We start from the raw sequence: 27,996 nt of genomic DNA on the forward strand, positions 1-27,996 counted from the left end.
GGAGATGTAAGGCAGAATGAGAGCTTCAGTCACCATTCACTTTCATTGCATGGGAAAAAGATGCAAAGAAAGTGAACAGTGACAGAGAATAACGTTCTCTTTAATATCACCTTTAGTGTTCCACAAAACAAAGAAAGTCATACAGATTTAGAACAACACCAGTATGAGTAAAATGATGACAGAGTTCTCATTTTAGTGTGAACTATCCCTTTAAGCACCAATAAATACAGTAAATGTAAGAATAAAGATGGCCTGCAAGATTCATTAAAAAATTATTTATATTTTTACTTTTATATTTAGTCATTTAGCAGATGCTTTTATCCAAAACTACTTAGAGGAAAATAAGCAATTTGTCCAACAAAAGCCATCAGTATTGCACTGCCATGTTCCAAGAGTCAATAGAGTGGTCCTATAAATGCCAAATGAGTTAAGTACAATCAAGTCTGAAAAGCATACAGCCTTAAAACGTTGAGACAAAAATGAATTGGAAAACAGTTGTCCTTGCCCTTCTAAGATCGGTGTGAAAGTGGAGGTGAAAACTGTACTTGTGTGGGAGGCACTGATTTAGTCTACTGTCGGTCTCTTACTGATATCGCTCTTGTCGTGCACACGCTGCGCTTGTGTTCTGTCAGATCAGTCTTTCGCAACTCGAGAAGAAGTGCAACTTTCGGCGAGACCCAGACGCACCTTCACTGAGCACTGTAGGTGGACAGCATACATGCAATGGCATGCTACGAACTGAAATATAATGGATTATAGTGTTTACCTGATTTAAGTAGGATAATTATTAAAGTTTGGTCTGTTCTCATCTGTCGGACTCAAGGTGATGTGTATGCTGCTGACGCGTCGGGGCTCAACTGGTCTCCAAGTAGCGCTTTTTAGGACCTCAGAAGGAACTTTTGCACGATGTGCGACCGGACTATTTTATCATTGAACATAAATCGCCTTTTGAATCGGAAGCATGGAGTTATGGGATTATTTAAAAAGTCGTTATGACAATTCCTCCAATATTTTCTTTAGCCTTTTCTTGTTAAATAAACAGACCTGTGCAAATGAACAAATAGGTCATTCTTAAAGTCCAAACCGAGTATTGCGTATTGCAATAAATCCTAAAACTTTGCTAGAGATAACACTAGACAGTTTTGACTTTAGTCGTTAATCCGAGTTAATCCGGATCCCTTTGGCTCGTATGGGATTGAGGCACTCATCGCGGTGCCTGCTCCTGCGGAGAAAGATGGCGGAGGTGGAGAGCTCAGAGGTAAGTCAGAGATTCCTTAAATCAGTGGTTCCCAACCCTGTTCCTGGAGGCCCCCCAACACTGCACATTTAGCATATCTCCCTTTTCTGATACACCCAGTTCAGGTCTTGTAGTCTCCACTAATGAGCTTATGAGTTGAATCAGGTGTGTTTGATTAGGGAGATATCCAAAAATGTGTAGTGTTGGGAACCACTGCCTTAAGTCATGTTTAATAAAAAAACTAAAGCTCTAACAAATGCATTATTAAATGACTTTGATATCTATATGAAATTTGCCACTAATTAACCTTAGCCGCGTAAACGTGCTATTTTTCCATTATCGCTTTTAATGAAGCGCAGGTTTGGAGGTCAGAGAAATCTGTATCCGGTTATGTGATTAGCTCAGCAGGCTAAAGGATGGTTCGACCTCAGCAGGGCAGAACACATCTCGTTTAACTAATAAAGATCACATCACACCGAAATCTATGCATAGTGGCTAATATTATGATATTAAAAATACGATAGGAGCTAGATCTCGTGTGCCACAAGATTATCCCGACATCCGATGCAAAAACGAGATTAGAAACACCAAATAACATTTTAACGAGGTAAAGGCTGCGCATTTTTGGTGCGCAAAAAATACTGCAGCACCAAGGACAGCGCTCAGTCGCGTCGTGATAACCTAATAGACGTCTATTAGGTTATCACGACGCGCCTGAGCGCTGTCCTTGGTGCTGCAGTATTATTTGCGCTTCCCTCTGGAACTAATTGGCATATTCACCTTTGCATACCTCATTTTCATTTTGAGGTTGTGCTAATAAGTGTACTAAATAGCTTCTAATTCAGACTGACATTTGCTTGTTGAAGATGCATTTTAATCATCATTAGTACTTATTGAGTCCAGTCAATAATTGTATGACAGTGTACCAGTTCAGATTATTATATTAATGTGTTTAGCAGCACCGCCAGCAGAAGCAGCAGGACAAACACATTTCCACTGTGACCTCATCACAGACGTCTTTGCAACCATCTCCACTACCAAAGCCAGTGACCTCTGTGCACCATGTTCCACACCCCCCACATACTCCGCATGTCTCTGCACTGTCCACATGTCCCGGTCGAGGCAAGATGACCAAGTTGCTCAACCTGGAGGAGATGACTTCACGGGACTACTACTTTGACTCCTATGCCCACTTTGGAATTCATGAGGTGACCGAGGGTCTAATTTAAGACATAATAAAAGTCAATAATAAAAGTTTACACCAAAGGCTGCTTCTAAATAAATTATGTATGAATAGATGGTCTTAACGTGGGAGTTATTAAAAACAGGCTAGTCTAAGAGAAGTAGGTAAAACAATTCTTAAAGTAATAGTTCACCCAAAAATGAAAATTCTCTCATCATTTACTCACCCTCATGCCATCCCAGATGTGTATGACCTTCTTTCTTCCGCTAAAAACAAAGATTTTTAGAAGAATATTTCAGCTCCGTTGGTCCTCACAATGCAAATGAATGGTGACCAGAACTTTGAAAGTCCAAAAGAGACATAAAGGCAGTATAAAAGTAATCCATAAGACTCCAGTGGTTAAATTCATATATTTTGAAGTGATATCATAGGTGTGGGTGAGAAACAGATCAATATTTAAGTCCCTTTTTTTTTTTTTTTACTGAAAATCTACACTTTCATATTCTGAAGTGAAAAAAAAGGACTTAAATATTGAGCTGTTTCTCACCCACACCTATCATATCACTTCAGAATACATGGATTTAACCACTGGAGTCTTTTTGGACCTACTGAGTTCTGGTCACATTCACTTGCATTGTGAGGACCAACAGAGCTGAAATATTCTTCTAAAAATCTTAATTTGTGTTCTGCAGAAGAAAGAAAGTCATACACTTCTAGGATGGCATGAGGGTATTTTTTTTATTTTGGGGTCTCAATTTTAGATAACGTCAAATGTTTAATTATAACTATCAAGGACAGTAAATGTCCTATAGTATAACCTATATCATGTGTGGTCAGCCATAAAAACACACTTTAGAATGTGTCACCGAAAACATTTCTACATCTTTTAACCTCTTTGAAGATGAATTAAGAGTACAACACATTTGATAATGATTTTGAGAATGAGGGTCAACAGGATCTGTCAACAAAAAAAAACAACAAAAAAAACAAACAGTTTGTGATAACAGAAAAAGAAGGACAAGAGTAAGATATAGAGATGGAGGAAGAGAGAAAGTAAAGGAAAGAGCGAATTAGAGTGAAGGGGGTGGTTGGAAAGATGTGTATCAGTTAATCCCAGCAGGCTAAATGGAGACCTGTCTCTATAAAAAGAATCCTGGAGACACTGCACTTTGTGTCCTATATAATGTCCTCCATAGCACAGTCCAAGAGAAAAGGTCCAGATAAGAGGAAATGAGGAATGAAAATCATAGGATCCCTAGAATTCTCATGACATCTCACATGCACTAATAAAACATGTACAGCAAATTGATTTGACACTCAAATAATTATATACAGTGACCGAAAAAAGTAGTTGGACACTTAAGCAACTCTTAAAACTGATTGAATGTCACTGCATTAGATAACAAAATATCAAAGCAAGAGGCATCTGCAAACAAATGATGCTTAACCTTTTCTCTGAACTAACTTCACTTTTCTGATCCACTTTGTGCTATATTTCTTTTAAAATAAATGCAAGTATAAAATGTATCTAATGCAATGGCATTCATATTTGTGTGGGCTTAAAATATATATATATACGGATCCTAACTTATTTAATTGTCAAAAATGTAACTTTTGTCTTATTAAATACTTGAGTTCTGCTCTGATCAATAGGAGATGCTAAAGGATGAGGTGAGGACACTGACCTATAGAAACTCCATGTACCACAATAAGCACATCTTTAAGGATAAGATTGTTCTAGATGTTGGAAGCGGAACTGGAATCCTCTCTATGTTTGCTGCCAAGGCAGGGGCCAAGCACGTGTATGGGGTGAGGACACAAATTACTTATTACAAGCATATTCACTGCTGCATACAGTAGCTTTATGTTAAAGGATGCAGTAGTTGTTGGGGGGTGGTGGGGGGTGCTGTAGTAGACACCTCAGCTTAAACCTCTGCACTCTTAAAAGCACCTCCACTTAAAGGGGCACCTTTACATTTGTGAAGGGCACCTTTACATTCTGTGCACATCAGTGGTGGTCACACTAGACTTTGTATTCCATTCACTTCCATTTATACACATGCAAATTCGAGAGAATGGGAACGCATGCATAAACATGGAAATTTTGTCTTTTGCTGCATACCAAAGTTCATATTTGGCAAACTCTGATCTACAAACTTGTATAATTAAAAGCATGTTTGACCAATAGAGGATATTGTTCCAAATAGCCTTTAAGTGTGCATAAAATAGTTGGATATCTGTTACATAGGTTAACAGAGGTCGCATTTGCATGGGGTTACGCCTATATCAAGTAGTTTTAAAGAGATATCGTTTTCATTATCATGGTATCAAGCTAATTATCATTTTGTCCTGCAGATCGAATGCTCCAGTATATCAGAATATTCAGAGAGAATCATCAAATCAAATCACCTGGACAGTGGTAAGATCACACACATACAATCCAATTTCCGAGTCATCTATAAACAAGAGAAACAATTTACCAAGCATCACAGAACACTGTCTATCTTAAAGCTTTGAGAAGTTATTTTTAAAGCTGCCCATACCTTTTAGGACTCAGTGCTGTATTTAGACCTGTTCTACATTCTTGTGCTGAGGAAAGTGTGATGGCAAGTAGAATTCCATGACACAGGAAGCAGCGTACTTCCTGTAGTTTACACTCTCTTCATGTGGTGTGATGGCAGAAGTTGTTTAGTTGCCCATAGCAGCTCTCATTAACACTGGAGAGCAGCAGGCGAGTGAAAAGCCTGAGTCAGCATGAGAGAGGAGTCACTGCTGTATACACACACATACAGGCACAGTAACTGGCAACATGCCTTATGCAAAAACAAAAAAGATGGAGAGGATGAAGAATGAGAGTACATGAAAGAGAGAAAAAGAGAAAAGAATGCCATGAAGAATGCCATCTGTCAAATGTGGCTTCATATGGTCATTCTAAGCTGAGAAATCTTCAATTGTGAATTTCACAAAAAAAAAATGTATGGGTCATATTTCACCCTAAAGAAATTATATGCATAAGTTATTGTACCAAGAATTTTTGCATTGTGACATGCAAAAAATTTCACAATGCAAATTCAAATTCTCGTAAGTGTTATGTATCTGGACATTTTAATTTTGAGTTATTATTTTCATTTTTTTGCAATTCCCATTATTCTAATTCTCATTAGATTCTCAGTTATGTAATATAGAATTTTTTAGTGTATTATGTAACAGAGAAGTTTGACCCAGGCATGTTTTTGGCAGGTTTTGCGATATTCACCCTCAAACTGATCAAGTTTCAGCAGTAGGCTTGGGTAATAGCAGTGCAATAAAGTAAAGATAGTTCAGTAAGTTTTTTTATGTGTTTTGTGTGTTTCTTGCAGTTATTACCATCATTAAAGCCAAGGTGGAGGAGACAGAATTACCAGTAGATCAGGTGGACATCATAATTTCAGAGTGGATGGGCTACTGTCTTTTCTATGAGTCTATGCTCAATACAGTCATCTATGCCAGGGACAAATGGCTGGTCAGTTTGTGTTGGTGTGTGTCTGTATGTTTGATAAGCACTGTCTCAAGGCCAATGTTGTTTGACTAATATGAATATCTCAATGTCTGCCACTGAATGACAATTTGCTCCAGAGGACAAGTGGCCTCTCAGAGATATTTTATAGAACAAATCGTGCTGATGCCAGCCCATTGTTTAGTCCTGAGGTTATTGTTATGATGCACTTAACAGGAAGGAAAAGAGGATGATGTGAAGTCACTGAAATAATATGAGGAATATGATATCCATGTGCCAGAAACATGGATTGTGTTTTTGTTTTTAACATGTTCTGAATAACTTTTGCCGAGGTAATATCTCTAGGCTTTCTTTCCTGTCCTCTTACAGAAGCCTGGGGGCTTCATGTTTCCAGACAGAGCAACATTATATGTAGTCGCCATTGAGGATCGGCAATACAAAGACTTCAAAATTCACTGTATGCAAGTGCGCGCACACACACACACACACACACACACACGCACAAAATAAGTTGTACTGTCTTAAATTTCCATGTCACATGTACATAATATGGAAAGCCATATTTCAAATGTTATGTCAGCTGAAGGACTGACACCAAGGTTAACAGAAGTACAGCCCATTGAGTTGTCTTTTATTCGTATAAAATTCAATTTGGCATCTACGCAGACTAAGATCCATACGCTGTATTGAATGGCATTTAATACATATACTTAATATATATATAGTCAATGCTACGTTTACATGTACACCAGTACTCTGATTATTGCAATAATCCGAGTATAACGAATAATTAGATTAAGATGTTTACATGTTTGGGCAAACCTCTCAATCCAGTTTACATGCTACTTGCCAATACTCTGATTATTGCTGAGAAATTTTATTTATGTTGTTTTAATGCTTTTTTATAAAATAATATTACAAAAAACATCTTGTTGCAAATATGTATCTTTAAATACAGTTTGGCATAACGAAAACTAGTCAGTCAGTTTGTGAGTCTTTTTGAAAAATGTATTAAAAGAACCACTTCATAAGTGTCATTTTCGACTACACTGGATGTGCTGTCTCATTTGATTCATTAAAATGAATCTGTTCATAAGATTCATTTGTTTATCGGATTACACTGGTTGCTCTGTCTGTTTTGATTCACTAAAGAGAATTGGTTCATACGAGTCACTTGTTTGTGAATTGGAATACACGCCCTGGATGTTGTTGTGTTCCGCCCGCGAGGACAAACTCGTTTGACAAACTCGTGGACAAACTTGCCATTTTTTTGTGGAATACGGTCTTTTTATCTCACCAACATTCAATTAAGACTGCAAACGGACATTCGCAACTTGGGAAAATATGTTTTCTTTAGCCGTGGGGCTGTAGATTCTGCAGTTGGGGAGCACCACTGCTGGAAAACAGTGCAAGAAACTGCAGTTTCGCATGAAGCTGAGAAGTAAGTGCAGCTTCATTTTCGTGATGTTTTCAAACCTGTGCTTGAGAGGAACATCATCCGTCTGCAGCACTGGCGCAGACGCACTTTGATCAGAGTGAACGAAATGCGATTAAAGCATTTACATGGCAGTATAAAGCGATTAAAATAGGAGTACTCCACATGTCTTAGACTATGTTCATCAAATCGGATTTTTTCTCAAATCAGATCTTTTCAGACAGACTGTCCGCACTATTAATTGCAAGTGATCAAATCAGATTTGTGCGTTCAGACATAACCAACCTATCTGCATGGGTTGCTTTGGTAACAACGTAGGCGTACCCATGTCTCGCTCTCCAAATAAGCGCCCTGTCCAGTCGCGGGGCAGAAATCTGGTAAAAGACTGGTAAATATTGTGATGTTCCGTGTTGCAGTCACCGATGTTTGACGTCATCGTTGTGTGTCCTGTTAAGAGTGACGCAAAAGACCATTTGAAATCCGATTTGAGCAGCCAGAGCATCTGGACTGAGACGCATCTGATTTGATTTCAATCGCATTTGAAACCACCTCCCGATGTGGTTTGAATCAGATTCGGAAAAATCAGATTTCATGTGTTTTTTTGCTGTCCAGACTATCAAAAACTCATCTGGATACAATCTGGATATGCAAAAAATCAGATTTTTAGTGGCAGTCTGAACAAGGCCTTATTGCGATTATCAATACTCTGCATAATCGCAATATCAGGGGCGGACTGGGAAGAGAAATCAGCCCTGGATTTCACATAGAAACTGGCCCAAATGTTGTTGAGTGGGGGGTGTGGGGTGGTTGGGGGTTGTCACTGACCCAAAAGTTGTCGGGTGGGGGTTCGCTGTCCTTGTCTGCATATCGCGGCACCGTTTTGCGGCCCTCTCAGCCAGTTGCGGCCTGTTCGGCATAATGCGGCAGCCCGTTTCAGCTAATTGCTTCCTGTTTGGCCCAACGGGAAAAGTCCCGATTCTCCCTATGGCCAGTCTGCCCCTGCGCAATATCATAATCGTAATATTCTGTTTACATGAGCAACAGTTTAATCGCAGTTTTGCCTTAATCACATTGTAACTGCATTATGAGGGTGCATGTAAACGTAGTCAATGTCTAAGTCCACATTGTAAATCTGGGACTCAAAATTTCATTTAAATCTGGAAATAAACAGAATGTTTTAGGATTTTGAAAAATGTAAAAAAAAACAAAACAAAAAAAAACAAAACAAAAAAAACATTATGGTGTAAAATGAAGAAGAAATATTAAAGATTCTGATCTATTTCTGCTTGACTAATCAAATAAGCTAATTTGTTACACTGACCATGTTAAATCCTTTGTATGAAAAGTCAGATTTCCGTGCTTTCACTGAAGCACTTAAGATGCTCCTTGGAACTATCTTAAAGGAATATTCCGGGTTCAGTACAAGTTAGCCTCAATCATCAGCACTTGTGGCATAATATTGATTACCACAATAATTAACTTTGGCTTGCCCCTCTTTTTCTTTAAAAATAGCACAAATCTGGGTTACAATAAGGCACTTACAATGGAAGTGAATGAGGGCCAATTTTTGAATGTTAAAATACTCACTGTTTCAAAAGTTTAGCCACAAGACATAACATGCATGATGAGTCAAAATTTTATTTTTGTGGTAATCAACATTATGCCACAAATTATGTCAACTGAGCTTAAATTGTATTGAACCTGGAATATTCCTTTAAACCATGGATAACATGGATTATCGATTAACTTGTGAAGCTCGAATGCAAACTGTCATTAAAGCAAAAAGGGGACACAAATACTAGAAACTTTTGGAATTCACGTTAATTTTTCAGTTCAACTTTTCACTAAAACTGTTATTCTGATCAAATTATTTGTGATAAAAAAACTGCATTAAATTAAGAAAAAAAAAAAAAAAGCAAAATAGAAACATTCACACAGTCGACACAAAAGTTCAGCATTGTAGCCCGGCCAGAGTCTCTCTTTAGATCCTTCACTATCATTTGGCTTAAAAATAATTAAAAAAAAACATTCCTGTTGGGTTTTATTACTCCCCCACAGCAAGAGCGCTCCCTCTCTTTTTCTCCTCCTGTCTTGTTTTGGATGGAAGTGTGAGATTTGTCTTAGCCTAACACATGCTGCCAGACAGAGGAGGAAAGAGTCTATTTTGGGGCCAAATGAAGAGGATCAGGCATACTTTTAAGACAAACAAACAACCATTAAAAATGAATAAAACATTTACTTTTTAGTCTCATAATATATTTATACTGTAATTTCTAAATATGAAAATAGTCCTTCCTTCACACTGTCTCTGTGCTTGCAGGGTGGGAGAACGTCTACGGATTTGATATGACATGTATTCGGAATGTTGCTATGATGGAGCCCCTGGTAGATATAGTAGATCCAAAACAAGTCGTGACTAACTCTTGTCTCATTAAGGTATGAGCAAACACTCTCTGTACACTTGTATGTGTGTGTGTATGTGTGAACAAGACCTGATCTGACTTACTATGCACTACTTTTGAACACATGTCATGTGGGTGTTACACAACAGAATAATTCTCAGTAAAGAACTGAGAAGAAATGACAGTGTGATAATGTGTGTTCATCTTAACACCTGCAGAACACTAATCATTCCATCATAATACTGTATTCATAATTTGAAGCCATATATTTAATTGTACTTTAATGTACAAATGTCTGATGTATGTCCTATACAGGAAGAAAGAAGAATCACAAGTTTTAACTAACAAGTTTTTATAACATCTCAATCTACACTGCAATGGGATGAAATGGAGAGTTTTGCTTAAGTCTCCTTCTCAGATTTATCTCCTGAGAAAAAGATCCCAGTAGTCTCACATGTGTCTCCTCAACAGATTGTCAACAAAATCACAGACTGTGCTCAGATTTGCAGAAATACCAAAGTCTGCGATCAAATGTCAATTTTCTCAAGCATTTCTTATCACATTCTTCTTAGACCAAATTTAATACAATTAGGTTGAAGTCATTAAAACTGATTTTTTTAAACACTCCATAGAAGTTTTGGCAAGTCATTTAGGACACCTACTTTGTGCATGACACAAGTAATTTGTCCAACAATTGTTTACAGACAGATTGTTTCACTTTTAATTGACTATATCACAATTCCAGGGGGTCAGAAGTTTGCATACACTAAATTAACTGTACCTTTAAGCAGCTTGGAAAATTGCAGAAAATGATGTCAAGCCTTTAGGCAATTAGCCAATTAGCTTCTGATTGCTAATTGGCTAATTAGAGTCAATTGGAGGTGTACCTGTGGATATATTTTAAGGCCTACCTTCAAACTCAGTGCCTCTTTGCTTGACATCATGGGAAAATGAAAAGAAATCAGCCAAGACCTCAGAAAAAAAAATTGTGGACCTCCACAAGTCTGGTTCATCCTTGGGAGCAATTTCCAAACACCTGAAGGTACCACGTTCATCTGTAAAAACAATAGTACACAAGTATAAACACCATGGGACCACACAGCCATCATACTGCTCAGGAAGGAGACACATTCTGTCTCCAAGAGATGAACGTAGTTTGGTGCGAAAAGCGCAAATTAATCCCAGAACAACAGCAAAGGACCTTGTGAAGACGCTGGAGGAAACAGGTAGACAAGTATCTATATCCACAGTAAAACGAGTCCTATCAACATAACCTGAATGGCTGCTCAGAAAAGAAGAAGCCAATGCTCCAAAACCGCCATAAACCAGACTACAGTTTGCAAGTGTACATGAGAACAAAGATATTACATTTTGGAGAAATGTCCTCTGGTCTGATTAAATAAAAATGTAACTGTTTGGCCATAATGACCATCGTTATGTTTGGAGGAAAAAGGGTGAGGTTTGCAAGAACACCATCCCAACCGTGAAGCATGGGGGTGGCAGCATCATGTTGTGGGGGTGCTTTGCTGCAGGAGGGACTGGTGCACTTCACAAAATAGATGGCATCACGAGGAAGGAAAATTCTGTGGATATATTGAAGCAACATCAAGACATCAGCCAGGAAGTTAAAGCTCGGTCGCAAATGGGTCTTCCAAATGGACAATGACCCCAAGCATACCTCCAAAGTTGTAGCAAAATGGCTTAAGGACAACAAAGTCAAGGTATTGGAGTGGCCATCACAAAGCCCTGACCTCAATACGATAAAAGCGTGTGCAAGCAAGGAGGTCTACAAACCTGACTCAGTTACACCAGTTCTGTCTGGAGGAATGGGCCACAATTCCAGCAACTTATTGTAAGAAGCTTATGGAAGGCTACCCAAAATGTTTGATACAAGTTAAACAATATAAAGGCAATGCTACCAAATACTAACAAAGTGTATGTAAACTTCTGACCCACTGAGAATGTGATGAAAGAAATAAAAGCTGAAAGAAATAATTCTCTCTACTATTATTCTGACATTTCACATTCTTAAAAAAAAAAAAAGCAGTGATCCTAACTGACATAGGACAGGGAATGCTTTCTACGATTAAACGTAAGGAATTGTGAAAAACTGAGTTTAAATGTATTTGGCTAAGGTGTATGTAAACTGTAAGTGAAACACCTTTCGACAGATTTCTGTTAAGTCTTCTTAGCTTTGAAAAATAATTTTTTTTGGTGTCCTCGTGTTAAGCATTTCATTCTAAACTACTGACTCAATGAAAGTGGTACTCTTCAATTAACGTGAGTATTACGTTTATGATCAGTTTGTCAGTTAAGACATATGAATGTCAAGAGACATTCTTGAAAAAGGGACAATGCAAGGGATAAAGAGAGAACAGGATAGCTGCTGGCAAATAAACAGAGAAAGACAGAAAGAAGGGCAGAAAGAGAGAGCTATGCTTTCAGTGTCCCTCTAAATCACCTGAGGGATGAAACTCTTTGAAGAGGAGAATGATTTTCAGTCTCTTTGTTAAGTTTACTAAATGAAAATGTAAATTGAACAAATGAAGGGGTTCAAAGCGGAATTCACACACAGGCATCAATATAGCCACAGCCAACAATAGTCTTTGAAACTGGATACAGTGTCATTTTTGGGTTAAGGCCATATGACCTAAACCACATTACTATGGGGTTGGACAAATGCCATTTCAAAATGAAGCTATACTGTAGATCTACAGTATCTCATGGGCATTCATCAAAAGACTGTGTTAGTTAACGTATATGAGTATTGTGGGCCAGTCACAGAAAAACAGAGAAAAATCTGACAAGAAAACCCAATATGTAACATTATCTCTATGGCAAAAAGTAAAATGCGTGAGTTTCTGGGTACCTAAGTGCTCTGGATGTGACGTATCCCTTTAAGGAGGTGGACATCTACACAGTTAAGACTGAAGACCTGACGTTCACCTCGGCCTTCTGCCTGCAGATTCAGAGGAATGACTACGTTCACGGCCTTGTCACGTACTTCAACATTGAGTTCACAAAGTGTCACAAGAAGACTGGCTTTTCAACAGGTTCAACCTCACTGACATCCACACATTAATTTTCATTCATTCTGTCTTCTATTGTAGCTTATTCTCCCTTACATATATTTTTCCAGTCAAAAGTTTGGACATACTTACTCATTATTACTATTTTCAACATTTTAGAATAGTAGTAAAGTCATCAAAACTATGAAAGAACACAAATGGAAGAGAATTACGAAATGACCAAAAAATGTTTAAGAAATCAAAACTAGCATATATTTTAGCTTGTTCAAAGTAGTCACAATTTACAGATTACAGATCTGCATTCTCTCAACCAACTTCTGGGGACTTTGTGGCTGTTTTTGACTTCACTCTCTGGTTCAACTCTTCAATATCTTTAAATTTTCAGTTAAAAAGTAAAAAAAAAAAAAAATAAAGTGTATAGAAATTTTCAGGCACAATTTATTGGTTTACAGAACTAATTACAAGCATTTAAGCATAATCTTTGGATCAAAACATTTTTAAGATCATGAGAAATATAAATTCAGTCAAGTGTGAATTATAATCAAGCTGATGTTTTTCCCTGATTATTATCCCTTCAAGCCCCAGATGCTCCAAGTACTCACTGGAAGCAGACAGTGTTTTATCTGGAGGATTACCTAACTGTGCGGAGAGGAGAGGAAATCCTGGGCAGCATCACTGTGAAGCCCAATGAAAATAACGAGGTGAGAGTTTAAGTGTGGGAGTGAGAAAGAGAAATGGAGACGGTGAGAAATATATGACAGAAAATAGAATGAAAGGGATAGTACACACAGAAACAGGAGGCAGAGTGTTAAGAGAAAGTATGCACTAAGAAAGTAAGAAACAACCACTGATGTAACCATTGAAACAAACTTAATTTCTTTCAGCGTGACTTGGACTTCACCTTTGAGCTTGATTTCAAAGGACAGATTTGTGATGCAGCCATCTCCCATGACTACAAGATGCGGTAAAGCTTATCCCGGGTTGGAGTGTGATTTCCCACAGAGATTCAACAGAGGGACAGATGGTGCTACCTCCTCTGCCTCTGTCTGAATAAAAGAGACTGCTGAACTACAGAACTCTTCTGTGATGTCAAGTCCAGCACTGAAGCAATAGTGTCATCACTTGTCACATAAATAAATGCACATACACAATAGACTGAAAACATCACTATGAATGTAACTGTTCATGAGTCTGAGAATGTCCAAGTTTGTGTTTATTTTAGTCTTATAATATAAGAAAGCATTACTGTTGAACAGGATATGCCTCATAGAAAATAAGGCTTAGGGACAACTTTCATGAAAAGAACATGATTGACATTTAAGAGCTATACAATTTACACCTCATTTTTGATGTTTATATTTAAGTGCATTTTATTGTGTTATATTTATTGAATTATCGTTGAGTTGTTTCTGTAATATAGTGACTGCTGGCATGTTTTCTGGCATACTTTGCTCGTTTAAATTAATTAAGTTTTCACTATACATTTTTTTTTTAAAGGATAATTGAGAGAGGTTAAACTACTGTATTCTAAATCATTCTTATCAAACACAGTATGTTCAAGATTTATTGTTATTAGACTATAATCGTATGACAATTTTAACCTCCGAAAACTTTATTAGTTTTGTTTTCTTGTTAAAAGGCCAGGTCAATGTTGCATACAACCACAAACATTTCCTCTTTTGTGTCAAACAAGTACAGTCTGTCATAGAGCAGTTCAACCTAAGACAATGAAAGAGGCATGACATGTTTAACACTAACTCCAGCCATTGTTATTCCCTAAATAACATTTTCAAAGATTTTGGTGCTTTTCATTGTTTTGGTTTTTTTTATTAACTAAACTGCCTCTCCAAATGCATACTGGTTCAAAAAGTATTGTTTAAGTGAAATAAAGAGGATACTGGCAAGATTTCAGGTGGGTTGAATGCTAAATAAACTGGGAGTAATAACCAATCATGTTCGCACCTATGACTGTCAATGGTCGGTTAGTTAAAATGGCTGTAGAGGGATAGCCACATTGTCCTATTTTACAGTCTCATTTAAATAAGCATCTTCAGTCAACACACGTTTTCTCCCTAAAACATACAGTGCATGTTAAAATATACTTAATCAACATTTGGGCACAGACTTTTTAAGGAGAGCCCTGATATCTAATGCTCTTTGAAAAATGGACATGAAAATTCTCTTTACATTATTCATTTTTAATTTAGATATGAGTGAATATGGCCTCCCTCAGCCAGTTAAGTTGACACGGAGTAAATTGTTTACATTGAGTATGAGACGATGATACATAAAGCACAGAGGGATTTCACCAGTACTTGCTGCCTAGATTCAGAGGTGTGTGTGCAGTGTGCATATGTGTGTGGTCACTTGCAGCAGCTTTTCTTTTTTAACGGCTGATCCACCAGTCTGATGGTGTTCACCCATACTCTGTCTTCCTGCTCCCTCAAAACCCTGCAAAAACATCAGTATTCAATAAAAAATATTTGTATCAAGTGTCACTTAGATTTACAGAATCCAATCAAAAAATATTCCACAAATGTATTTATATTAGTAGAAGATACCATTTTTTTTTTGTCTTGTTCTTGTGGTATTTATTTCCCAGCCTATCTAAAACACATCTATGTTCTGATTAAAAGTTATCTGGATATATTAGACAAATGCCTCCCAGAGGTATTTAAGTTAAAAAAAACAACAACAAAACAATGTTCACAAAATCAGATAAAAGATAAGGCAGATTAAGATCATACCCTGTACATAGAAACCACACTCTTTCCTGAAAACATCTGATAATCTTTGCTGTTGGGTCGCTCTCTCACTTTTTCTGTCTCCTTTTACTGTACGTGGTTTGTAGATATGAGTGAAGAGATCATAGATAAACAAAATGTGACTACATTTCTTAACATGTTGTTTTAGTTCTTACCGAGCCAGGTGTATCATGGCCTCCAGCACATTAGCTCCAGTATAAGCACTGCACTCATAGAACATCAGATGTGTTTCCTGCAGAATATAACACAATACGCATTACAATGCAAACTGAGATAGAGAGAAAGCAACATGTGCAATGATGCTATCCCATAGGAAATTCATAAAATCACACATAATATCTCTTCAGTATCTCAATTGTTTCTCCAAGACGGCAATGAGATTAAATGGAGACCTAAAGCTTCTGTTTCTCTAATGTTTCTCCTAAGAAAAAGACCTAGTAATCTCAAATGTTTCACCTCTAGAGTTTCGGAAAACTCAACAATGTCTTACAATGTCAGAAATTGTAATATTATCTCAAACATTTCTCTTAAGAAATTCTATTAAGAACAACTTATATGAGCTGTTGTGTTAGTGTGTGATGTTAATGTGTGCTGAAATATATTGTTGTTTGTGTCTGAGCACAAGAGATGTCCAAACCTCAGCTAGCCTCTCTGCCTCTTTTATCTGCACCTCTCTATCATTTTCCTTGTCCGATTTGTTGCCAAGGAGCATGACAGGGATAGGGTCTCCTACAGCTTCCTGTATGCTGGCCAGCCAGCGGCGGACTGATCTGAAACTATCCTCCATTGTGATGTCATATATGACCACAACGCCGTCTGCCTTGCGGAAAAACTGCTTGGTAATGCTGCAATACCTGAAGGACACAGTGACATTGCATTTTTATTAAAGCTGGATGTTTATCAACAGTGACAGACGAGTTTATGGATACTTTGATTATTCTTTATCCTGTGTGTGTGAATCACCTCTCTTGGCCTGCAGTGTCCCATAACTGGAGAGCCACGTGACTGTCGCCCAAATTTAAAGTCTGCACACTATAGTCAATGCCTGCACAACATAACACGATCATTTATCATTTCTTGATTTGTTCTGTCATATAGACAAGTGTACAACACACATTCAGCTTCATCTGAATAACATAAGCCTGTATACAGTGTACACCAATCAGCCATAACATTAAAACCACCTGCCTAATATTGTGTAGGTCCCACTCGTGCCACCAAAACAGCGTCAAACTATTCTTCTCACCACAATTGAACAGAGCGGTTATCTGAGTTACCGTAGACTTTGTCAGTTCAAACCAGTCTGGCCATTCTCTGTTGACCTCTCTCATCAAGGCATTTCCATCTGCAGAACTGCCCCTCACTGGATGTTTTTTGTTTTTGGCACCATTTGGAGTAAATTCTAGAGACTGTTGTGTGTGAAAATCCCAGGAGATCAGCAGTTACAGAAATACTCAAACCAGCCCGTCTGGCACCGACAATCATCCATGCAATTATCTAATCAGCCAATCGTGTGGCAGCAGTGCAGTGCATAAAATCATACAGATACGGGTCAGGAGCTTCAGTTAATGTTCACATCAACCATCAGAATGTGATCTCAATTATTTTGACCATGGCATGATTGTTGGTGCCAGATGGGCTGGTTTGAGTATTTCTGTAACTGCTGATCTCCTGGGATTTTCACACACAACAGTCTCTAGAATTTACTCAAAATGGTGCCAAAAACAAAAAACATCCAGTGAGCGGCAGTTCTGTGGATGGAAATGCCTTGTTGATGAGAGAGGTCAACAGAGAATGGCCAGACTGGTTCAAACTGACAAAGTCTATGGTAACTCACATAACCACTCTGTACAATTGTGGTGAGAAGAATAGTTTGACGCTGTTTTGGCAGCACGAGGGGGACCTCCACAATTTTAGGCAGGTCGTTTTAATGTTGTGGCTGATCAGTGTATGTATTCTATATACAGTGAGTGTACATGTATATACTGTTTACACACACACAAATGGAAAAAAAAAAACATAAAGTGTAAGTAATAAGTATAAGCATACACTGCTGAGAACCTATTTCTTTGCAGCAACACAACCACTGAACCATAACTGTAGTAAGGCCTAATGACCACAAGTCGGTACTGTTGAGTAATATTTCTCTAGCTCAACACCTGAGTGTGTGGAACATAAAAGGCTGGACGTTTTGAAGAAAGTGAATTAATGATGTTTGACATAATCTGCTGTGCAATGTGTACCAGAGTTCAAATGCAGGGAGTATGACTTCCCAAGCCCTTTCATGTGATGCTTTAGTTTCACATTCTCTGGCTGCTCTAAAAAATCCAATAGCATACTTGAACGGGCTTCCGTTAACACTCATATATTCAAACACAATACACTGAAAAGCATCTAAGGAGAAATACTATGAACAAAAATAAACCATATATTTTATCCATGATGTTAAAGGTTTTGAAATGTGGTTTTGGGAGTGATATAAATCATTACACTGAGAAAGAAAGAGGATCTTCACATCCTTCTGATCACAGTAAAAGGGCAAAATAAATTACATTTAAACTTTTGCTCCAGTGGCCACAACATTCAATTTTGAGTCATGGACACATTCTTCTGATTTTGCAATTATTTAATACTACTCTGCAAGTCCAAATTTGTATTTCCTGATAACTTGTAAGAGCACATGGAGTGGGAGTGAAACTCACCCACAGTGGCTGAGGTGGCAGAGTAGAACTGTCCATCACAGAAGCGTCGCAGAAGTGCTGTTTTGCCAACACTGGAATTTCCAACCAAAATTACCTTAAAAAGGCGTTGAGGGGCCGCAGCTGCACTTTCTGCAGGACCCTGTAGCCGAAAATACCCACAGTGACTTCTTACAATTAAATGCTAGTTGTGTTGAGAGGTACAAGTACTATAAAAGTAGCATAAACATTTAAATCTCCTTCAAATCCACTTATAGTCAAAGACTCTTGCACTAAATAAAACAGCCGTAATTTTGCTTTGATAATTTTCCAACATTTCTCTGACATTGGAATTAAAAAGGTAGCTTTTGCTGTATCTTAAAGACTACTATATGTAAACCTCTGATGACCTCCGTTATGATTGGCTAACCTCTTTGCCTGTGAAATGAGGGCCAAGCTGCTGAATACTGAATACGTATTGATAGATACATGTGGGAGGTAGTATGCTGTAGTAAATTATTTTTGCAGCTAAGTTTCAATAAATGGTCTGGGTGTACTAGGGAGGCATCTTTAAATTGTGAACATTGGCATATGTATATTCGTGTGTCAAAGAATTTTATTTGTCCCCTATAAGCAGTCACTTACCTGTTGGAGGGTCTCTTTGCCAACAGGCTGACCCCGTGCAGAAGAGGGCATATTCCCTCTGATCCATTTCTTCATAGAGGGCTTCTTCACCCTAACTGATGGTGGGGAGTTAGCAGAAGCCAAGGATGCATTGGAGGGGTAAAGGGAGCTTATCTCTAGATCAGTCTGACCTTTCTCCTCTCCACCCCGGTCCTCTTCTTCCTCACTCAGCTGATGGAGAAGAGGATGGGTGTCTCCTTGCAACAGGTGAGGTAGGTGATCCTCCTCAATGGATATGACTCTGCGTAGAGGCCATCCATCCGGGGGAGCATCCTCCACATCCACTCCGGCACTGACACCTTCTGAGTCACCAGCTTCCTTCTCAGATCTCCCATCCACCTCCCATTTTCCCTCATTTCCTGTGGTGAAGGGAAAGCAGTGGCCGTTTGCTAAAGAGGAGGCCTTCCTGTGAGAGCGCTGAATTACTTCCTCTTTGTCAACTTCTCTGTGAGAGAAAGAGGGGCAGGTAATGTCTGTTATCATCTCATTACATCGCATATACTAATATTAATGCAGAACATGTACACATCTCTCACTTTTTGACAGATGGTTTCCTCTCTGTGTATTTTATTGAAGCTGTGCTCAGTCTTTGCTTCCGGGAGGATTTTTTCATAGAATTACTGCGTTTCTGTTGTGAAGTACAAGGAAATATTCTGCTTTTAAATGTTCCTGAAAGATATACAGAAATTCACTACCAGAAAAAAATTCGGACACACGTGCTCATTAATTATGTAGCGATAAAACAAAAAGGTTAAACAAATCAAAACTAACTTATATTTTTTTTCAAAATAGACGTCCCTTTGCCTAGAATTCAATTCTTTATGATCTGGGCATTCTTTCAACCAACTTAATGAGGTTTCTCATGTCTTAAATAATATTGTTTTCCATAAGTTATACATGCACTTTTTGGCTGCTTTTCAAGCATTCAAGCATAATCCTTAAGATCAAGAGGTTTTTAAGATGAGAAACTAAATAAACCTTCTGGGGTCTGAGGATGTTTTGGGCCCTGGAGAAGTTTTGACATGCCTTGACATTTGTGCTTTTTTCAGTTGCTTAAAAACATATTAATGGCTAACGTCTGATAACACTGTATTCAGCACAAACTGGGCTACAATAATATGTGAGCAACATGTATGTATGTGTTTGTATTTTTGAGAAAATAACGTTTATGCGTGGTTTTTGAAAAAACAAAAAATTTAAGTCACTGAAATAAGGCCATATAACACATACTAAACATTTGTTCACAAGACTTTTGAGAACTGGATCTTGTAGCCTAGAGTTATTGCTACAAAATGATGTGAAAACCATCCTGATCACTCATTCATACAAAACAATATAGTCATTTTACTTTTATAAGACACTTTTAGTGTTAGAAAGGCCATATGCGAGGAGGCGTGAATGATCATGAATACTGATGTGATTCACACCTGAGGAGACAAAGCCCCCTCCCCTGGGAACAGAATAAAATGTAATATCTGATATAGGGCATATACACTATATATAAATAAATTCAGGATTCTTTGATGAATAGAAAGTTCAAAATAACAGCATTATCTGAAATAGAAAGCTTTTGTAACATTATATATGTCTTTACTGTCACTTTTGATCAATATAATGCATCCTTGCTGAATAAAAGTATTAATTTATTTCCACAAAAAAAAAAAAAATTCTTACTGACCCCAAACTTTTGAACGGTAGTGTATAATGTTACAAAACTTTCTATTTCAGATAAATGCTGTTATATTGAACTTTCTATTCATCAAAGAATCCTGAAAAAAATTTTACACAACTGTTTTCAACATTGATAATAAAAATAAATATTTCTAATCATATTAGAATGATTTCTAAAGGATCATGTGATGATATATATATATAAAACTTGCCTCGGAGGCGTTTACCATTTGCATTGATCGCCTCAGCACATTACCGTATGAATAGCGTGCTATGCTGGTGGGTGTGATCACATTAGGGATAATTAGCTGAGCCAGGAGAAACTGTACATCGCTTTGTTTCATACAGATTACATTGCAGGAGAATATTTGTTTTAACTTTGAATTGTTTTATTTAAAAGTAGACATTTTAAGCTTTCTTTAGACATCTGTTTCATGTTTGTGTGATAAGTATTCGTGGAGTTTCAGTTCATTGTTGTGAAGTGTTTCAGAAAGATGCTCACGGAGACAGAGACAGCTGAAAGCGCACCCTGTTTATTTTCTTTATTTTACAAAAGCACAAGGTTTTGTTGTTATTGTGAGTGTACACAAATATAAGTAGACCCTTTATAGTTTCTAATGACGTCTTACACTCATCTGTATGCCCAAAAATGACGGAGTATTTTAAGTTGTTTCCGCTGTTATGAGGAAAAAATCCAGCAGGACGCGCCAACCCCTGAGGGTTAAGACCAGTCTGTCCAAACTTTTGACTGAAAGTGCATATTAACTATATGCACTAAAGATAATGTCAGCTGCTTTGGTAAACTTACCAGAAAGCTAATGTCTCGCTCATCTCTAAGATGTTTATTCATTTCTCTGTTTGAAAGAACAGAAAACCATGTGAGATTTCTGTAAGTTGTTTGTGTCTACATGTCAGTATGTATACAGTACTCACCTGAGTAGATCCAACTGTTTCATCAAACTCTGTTTTTCTCTCTGCAATCCTTCTGTGATTCTGTACATCTCCCTGAGATAGGGAAAATCGTTTGTGCTTATGAGTATGTCTAAGTGCTAAATAGAGAAACCCAAAGAGACTAGTGCACTCTGTGAGTATATTTGTAATAAATGCATAGACTGACATCTCTCTCTCCTGCTGTAGTCGAGAGGCTTGCTCTTGTAGAATGCCCAGCTGCTCCTGAGCCAAAACCAGCTCTTGGCAGGTGTGCTCAAGCTCACGAGACAGCTCCTCATTGGTCATTTTCAGTTTAATGTTCTCCAGCCGACTCTCCTTGTGTTCACTATGAAGCTCACAACACTGTCGCTCCAACTGAAGAAATTAACAAAATATAAAATTTTGTTCAACAAAGACAAATGTGTGGGTTGCACAAAACGATTCCCTTTATACCAGCAAATGAGTAGGAACTTGGTCCAAAAGGAATCATTTGAATTTTGATTTTCTGCTATGATTTTGAGGAAAATCTGTGGAATTGTGTGAAATGGATTTTAAAAAAAAAGTGAAAAATGTGTTAAAAAGAGCTGAGATTAGCCAAAGTATTTAACAGTCGAGGGGCTGGGTATGTACAGAATTTTATGAATGAGAGGATTTCCCTTTTTGTGGAAATTTGTGGAACTTTCTGCAGAGTTCAGTGGACGCAGATTCTTTGTAGGTCTGTTCTGTTCAAAATTAAGGATAATTGCAGTAATGCTGATAGTTTCACAGATTAGTCATGCTGTTATTCATCTGTTTTTGATCCAGCTCCAAAATCCCCCCTTCTGTGAATGCTTTAGCTCGAGCCTAATTCTAAAGCTCCTGGGTTAACTTAATGGCATGCTTGTAGCCTAAAGTTTAGCTTAATGACCTAGAATTTTGTGCCCCATTTACAGAAATGTGCTGGAAAAAAAATAAAGGGCTATTTTGGCAAGACACAAGTTCTCTTTCTTATCAGAGAAAATATTTATTTTTTTATTCATCCTGTAATATTTAGTCATATACAGCTGTTTTAAGTCTGGTGCTGCTATAATAACTTTGCAGTTTCCTCAGGTATATCTAAGACTTTGTATAAATATACCTGTTTAACCGCAGCACTCACCCTCCTCTGTTTCTGGAAAAGCTGCTCCAAATCCTGTTCTTTACTGCGGAGCTGCTTCTGAAGGTCTTGACTGCGCAGCTGCAGATTTTCAGAGTTCTGGAAGAGAGAGAATTTTAGTCCAAATGTTATCTAAAAAACTCCACATTGCAGTACGTCCTCAAACATGAATGATAATTCCCAAACATGATGAACTGCCCATATTAATTTAGATTGTTAATGGAGTGATTCTGTTTTTAAGTTAGTATGTTTACATGCCATTTTGTAAAACTGCATACAAGTAAAATCTAATTACTGAAGTTGAGGCTTTAGTTTAAACAAATGATAACAAATGCACAGTACATGAACATACAACAGTTCAATGCAATGTGTTTACCTTCAGAAATGCTCTATCTTTTTCATTAATGATTTGTTGTTCCATTTCCTCATATAATCTGCAAATTTCACTGTCATGTGTGGCTGCTTTCCTGTTCAGTGAGACAATGGCATTATTTTTACAAAGTAAAGATACATTTAAAGCATTCATTTTGCACTTATAAATAATAAGTAGAATGATAAACCATTTTTACCATAAATATACTGTCACTGTTTTGGACTGAAAAACTTTTATGAAAGTACTGAAATAGTTAAGGTATAAAACAAATAAGCCTGTCATGTTATTCTGTACCACAAATTTACATTCCAAAACATTGGCTAAGACATGCACATCTAGTTGGCTAATAATTAAAGGACCATAACATTTTATAAAACAATGAAGCCCCACATTCTATAGTACAGTACATGACACTTACACCATAGTATGTAACCCTACATCAAGGCGATTTTGAACCATACTGTAAATGCGCATGATATTATTCTGACCCAAATTTGATAAGATCACCCTTTAGTGTCAAAAAAAAAATATATAAAAAAATGTAAGTTAACCCCTAAGCTTAGTGGTCACTGGACAAGGATAGAATTGCATTCTATAGAGACTTACAATAAGCCTCTAAACTCTGGGAGCAGGGATTATTCACAAGTGGCATGGGGGAAATTTAAGAAAACAAAGCAGATTTTTGACTTAAACAAAGACGACTTTGATCCATAGATTTTACTAGATAGAGGAACTGCTCCAAAATCACTCTGGTGCCATGCCGCGTGGAGAATCAAAATGTCACCTCCTGAGGGCGCTCTCCATCTCCTTTCTCTCCTGTTGTGCCTCTTGGATTTGATTTGTGACACGGGCCAAAAACTCCTCAAAGTTGGACAAGCGGTGAGGCTCATCTTTTCTGAGCTGAGCCCAAAGACTGCGGACCTCATTCAGGCTGAAGCAAAGAGAAAAGAATACTGTTAAAATTTGTAGAAATATGAAGCATTTTAAAGTGTAAATGTACAGCACTTTAGTGCTACTGTAGATATAATGGTATCAGAAGTAACAGATCAGTATTTGTCTTAAATACAAAACATCAATACTGACTCTTCAAAGACAATGCTAGCGCCCAAGCTCTCCATCAACATGCTGAAATGCCTCTCTTCTTCGTCCATGTCCTCGTTCCCTGAAAGCAATTCGTCACATGGGTTCTGTTGCAGAGCTTCTGGAATCTGCTGAGAGGCTGCAGCCATTAGATCCTCAGTCTTGGAGACCCTCCGTCCGTAAAGAAAGTCAGCTGGGGAACAGTCACAGATACAACAAATCTAACATATTGCATAAGCTACATGTTATACAAGCAAATGGGGGGCCTGGGTAGCTCAGCGAGTAAAGACGCTGACTACCACACCTGGAGTCATGAGTTTGAATCCAGGGCATGCTGAGTGACTCCAGCCAGGTCTCCTAAGCAACCAAATTGGCCCGGTTGCTAGGGAGGGTAGAGTCACATGGGGTAACCTCCTCATGGTCGCTATAATGTGATTAGCTCATGGTGGGCGCATGGCGAGTTGTGCATGGATGCTGTGGAGAATAGCGTGAAGCCTCCACACACGCTAAGTCTCCGTGGTAACACACTCAACAAGCCAAGTGATAAGATGCGCAGATTGACAGTCTCAGACGCGGAGGCAACTGAGATTTGTCCTCCGCCACCCGGATTGAGGCGAGTCACTACGCCACCACGAGGACTTAGGGCGCATTGGGAATTGGGCATTCCAAGTTGGGGAGAAAAGGGGAGAAAAAAAAACACAAAAAAAACAATTACAAGCAAATTAAGTTCCAAACATAAGTTCAGAAGGAGCTTGTTCATCTAGGCCTGCCATATCTCAAGGATGTATTAGCAGCTGCTTCCCTTGCACCGGTGACGCTTTTTTCTGGCATCCCTCCACCTACCTACAGCACGGCAAATGTGTTTAACTTAATGTTCTCCAGGACTATATGAATTAGTGAACCCATGAAATGAGATTTAAAGATGAGATGAAATGCAACATTTTCACTTTTAAAATGCTTTATTCTATCCCAGCTTAATATACAGACACAACTATATGTAAGCCATTCAGAGGTTAATTTTCTCGAAAACTAAACACTTTGTCTCTGTGGTTTAGTGTTTTAGTGTGTTTGTTAAGAGTGATCAGCAAAGACCCTGCCCACCAACGTTACTCGACCAATGGTGTGAGTTGGGGGCAACGGTGTATCTTACGATTCGAATAACAGCAGACAAGGAACGTATTCGGAAAGCTATTTGAAAACATTATTAATTTTGCAATTCTGTTCGGTGATGCTAGTGTTGCAGAAATTACATACTTCAGCTTTAAATATTTATTATGAGTCAAAACTTTCACTTTTAAGCTCTGTATGATATTAAGGCTATTTACTAATATGTTTACTCTCTTTGTAGCATGATTTGTGTTTGAAGTGTTATTCTTGTCTCAAGATAATAAACTCACCAAATCCAGAGGAGAACTCTCCCAGGGTGAGGTAGCCATTTCTGTCAAGGTCTAGTGAATCAAAGACATTCTCCAGTTCTTCAGCAGAGAGTGGCAATTTTTTGTGTAGCCTCTAAAGAAAATAATGACACACATTTGGTAAGGTCAGATAAAAAGATGGCTAAAAATACAAAACAAAAATCTGTAACTTTGAATATAATTTTAATCTGACTATATGATGAGAAGACCTCTTTAACAAACACAGCGGAGCTTCCATACAGAGCTTCTGTGTTTGAAGAGGTGCTTGTAGAGAAGGAGAGCTTTGTGGATCAAATTTCATCTGAGGTTTGTGATGATGCTGAAAATATATTCATCTCTCATTAGTCCTGCATGTAGACCTGTCCACTTTAGTACAAACCTCTCCAAGTGGATTGCTTTCATCAGCTTTCGTCAAAGAAAGAAAGAAAGAAAGAAACAAACCCTTTTAAGTACTCTTTACCCTCATATCTGTGCGTGTGATGAAGCCCTTTCTCTCACAGTCACAGATCTGGAAAAACTCCTCTGTCTTGTCCAGCAGAGCAATGTGTCCCCAGCCTGATTCCTTCTTCTCCAGACTTTCCCTTGGCTGTGGCTGCCGCTGGCGCTCATCTTTGTCTGAGCCACTGCTGATAACCTGTGTGGCTCTAACGTGTCCAAACTCTGACATGGTTCCAACTCTGTCCACACAGCACAGCTTACCTTGACCAACGGGTCAGGATGCAATGCAGGCAAGAGGTGTGACAGTACGAATTGGACAGAATCCAAAGCTAGATCCAATACCAATAATTATCCTGATTATTTCAGGATTCATAATTAATTGTTGTCTTGACCTGAATTCTTGCTGTGGGTCCTGGATGGAAGAAACATATAAATTAAACATGTTAACAATCCTTTGCTAAATCTTTCGGAATGTTAAGTCTTTGAGTGATGAAATGTAGCACGAAGCTGTAATAGTAGCTTATTTGTGTGTATGTACAGTAGCCTATATTGTGCGCATGTGGATGTGTTTTTAAGGTTTGCTCAAACTCATTAAGTACAACTCTACAAGTCAAACACTTACTGTTTAAATCAAGGGTTTAAACATTAATAGGTGTTGCATTGCATTTGTGTATTTAATGTAATAAATTTAATTCTACACAGGACATTTGTCTATATGTACAGCAATGAATTAAAACCCATAAAGTGATTCTGACATCCTTGTGAACATTCTCATATTTAGTTACCTTTTAGAAGACTTCTCAAAATGACCTATTACTGTAAGTAAACTGACTACCAACCTATGACGTTAAAATAATGAGTGATTGGAAATCAAATATCAATGCATAGCTGACATCATCAAAAGCAGACCTGTTACCTTGCACTGATGTCCCGCCACCACTCATTGTCATGGGGCAATAGGAAGAGGTTTCTGTGGTGAAATTTCCTGTTTCATCAGAAGTTGTTGTTAAAGTTTGAGGTGGTTTCAAGCCTACTTTATTTTATTTATTTTTTACCATGAACTAATTAAAAAGTATTACGTTTGACTGAACGTTTACACTGTAGACACATTTTGCTTTTAAGCAGGCTCACACAAAGGGATGAATGCTTTGTGTAATTTACGTTCACTACATTAACAGTATGAATTTTAAAACATGAGTTCATGAAGCATCGACAAACGAACAAATTAAATTTTAGTGTAGCTCTTACAGAGAGAACAGAAAATAATTTTACCACTCTTACCTGTCAACAAGTAATCACACTTCCTTCGATAATCTTCTTACGTAAACAAAGGTTATTTAAAACTTTTTCATTTAAATTCAGTAAAGGACTGACATTTTGTGGTGGTGGTGTGAGAACGCGAGTAACTAGTTTTCATGCTGAGTGCTCGAGCGGGGTAAAGTTGGTTTTTAGGTCGCTATTTCCCTACGGTGCGTGAGGGACCGTCTGAAAACTCCCCATACTAAGCTAACACGTCACTGGCGTTAGAGTGTTCATTCAATTGACCTGCATGTTATATCATTAAATAAATAAATAAAAAACACTTTTACTGATAAAAATGTTAAACAAAAAAGGAAAGAAAAACATTTCACATTCTAAAGGTTGTAGTAGGCTGCCAGTGTGATTGCTGTACATATGAATGTACAGTATTCAGTTATAGTATATAAAAATAAATAAATAAATAAATAAATAAATAAAAACACATTTCATGTTCCAAATGTTGTAGTAAGTTTTCAGTGGATAGACTTACAACAGGTGAGATTTTTACGGTATGTTAAGTTATATGAGTACAGTATTCAATTATTTTCTAATATAAATTCATATAAATTCATGAAAAGATTATTTTCACATCCCAAAGTTCCCAGTTGTAGTTGTAGTAAGTTCCCAGTGGATAGACTGATTTAGTACAAGTGATATTTTTACGGTAAATTTAATAAACTGTTAATTAAAATAACAGTTAATCAAGCATATTATTTTGAATAGGTATTTAATATCAAGTTTTTGTA

At 37.7% G+C, this 27,996-nt stretch overlaps 2 protein-coding genes across 5 annotated transcripts; one reads left to right on the top strand and one right to left on the bottom strand.

Annotated features, from left to right (window-relative positions):
- Nucleotides 1–608: 608 nt before the first annotated feature.
- On the top strand, nucleotides 609–13,811 carry LOC127437060 (protein arginine N-methyltransferase 8-B-like). Of its 4 annotated transcripts, none has more exons than XM_051691711.1 (10): nucleotides 609–1,258; nucleotides 2,194–2,445; nucleotides 4,074–4,229; nucleotides 4,776–4,839; nucleotides 5,780–5,922; nucleotides 6,286–6,373; nucleotides 9,672–9,787; nucleotides 12,656–12,806; nucleotides 13,362–13,483; nucleotides 13,667–13,811. In XM_051691711.1, the coding sequence occupies exons 1-10, from the start codon at nucleotides 1,190–1,192 to the stop codon at nucleotides 13,748–13,750; spliced, it is 1,245 nt and encodes a 414-aa protein (XP_051547671.1). In that variant the 5' UTR covers nucleotides 609–1,189; the 3' UTR covers nucleotides 13,751–13,811. The 4 variants fall into 4 exon arrangements, with proteins under 4 accessions (XP_051547671.1, XP_051547673.1, XP_051547674.1 ...); XM_051691713.1 differs by having other exon boundaries at nucleotides 12,719–12,806; XM_051691714.1 differs by having other exon boundaries at nucleotides 5,780–5,832.
- A 147-nt stretch (nucleotides 13,812–13,958) lies between these two features.
- On the bottom strand, nucleotides 13,959–27,440 carry cracr2ab (calcium release activated channel regulator 2Ab). Its single transcript, XM_051691701.1, has 18 exons — nucleotides 27,233–27,440; nucleotides 26,868–26,936; nucleotides 25,974–26,363; nucleotides 25,496–25,607; nucleotides 24,102–24,291; nucleotides 23,803–23,949; nucleotides 23,022–23,112; nucleotides 22,649–22,744; nucleotides 21,698–21,885; nucleotides 21,514–21,585; nucleotides 21,389–21,434; nucleotides 19,446–19,537; nucleotides 18,871–19,354; nucleotides 18,250–18,388; nucleotides 16,511–16,592; nucleotides 16,185–16,401; nucleotides 15,703–15,779; nucleotides 13,959–15,233 (listed from the first exon to the last, which is right to left on the bottom strand). The coding sequence occupies exons 3-18, from the start codon at nucleotides 26,178–26,180 to the stop codon at nucleotides 15,146–15,148; spliced, it is 2,328 nt and encodes a 775-aa protein (XP_051547661.1). The 5' UTR covers nucleotides 26,181–26,363; nucleotides 26,868–26,936; nucleotides 27,233–27,440; the 3' UTR covers nucleotides 13,959–15,145.
- Between the last annotated feature and the right edge of the window lie 556 nt (nucleotides 27,441–27,996).

This window comes from Myxocyprinus asiaticus, chromosome 47, assembly GCF_019703515.2.
Source record: "Myxocyprinus asiaticus isolate MX2 ecotype Aquarium Trade chromosome 47, UBuf_Myxa_2, whole genome shotgun sequence".
NCBI lineage: Eukaryota > Metazoa > Chordata > Actinopteri > Cypriniformes > Catostomidae > Myxocyprinus > Myxocyprinus asiaticus.

Excerpts from the sequence above, each read along its gene's own strand:
- LOC127437060 (XM_051691711.1), top strand. The coding sequence starts at position 1,190 with ATGGGATTGAGGCACTCATCGCGGTGCCTGCTCCTGCGGAGAAAGATG. Across the intron at positions 1,259-2,193 it reads CGGAGGTGGAGAGCTCAGAG|CAGCACCGCCAGCAGAAGCA; the intron begins GTAAGTCAGAGA and ends TAATGTGTTTAG. Across the intron at positions 9,788-12,655 it reads CTAACTCTTGTCTCATTAAG|GAGGTGGACATCTACACAGT; the intron begins GTATGAGCAAAC and ends TATCCCTTTAAG.
- cracr2ab (XM_051691701.1), bottom strand. The coding sequence starts at position 26,180 with ATGTCAGAGTTTGGACACGTTAGAGCCACACAGGTTATCAGCAGTGGC. Across the intron at positions 24,292-25,495 it reads AGAGTTCTCCTCTGGATTTG|CTGACTTTCTTTACGGACGG; the intron begins GTGAGTTTATTA and ends ACTGTTCCCCAG. Across the intron at positions 19,538-21,388 it reads AGCGAGACATTAGCTTTCTG|AAACGCAGTAATTCTATGAA; the intron begins GTAAGTTTACCA and ends ACTTCACAACAG.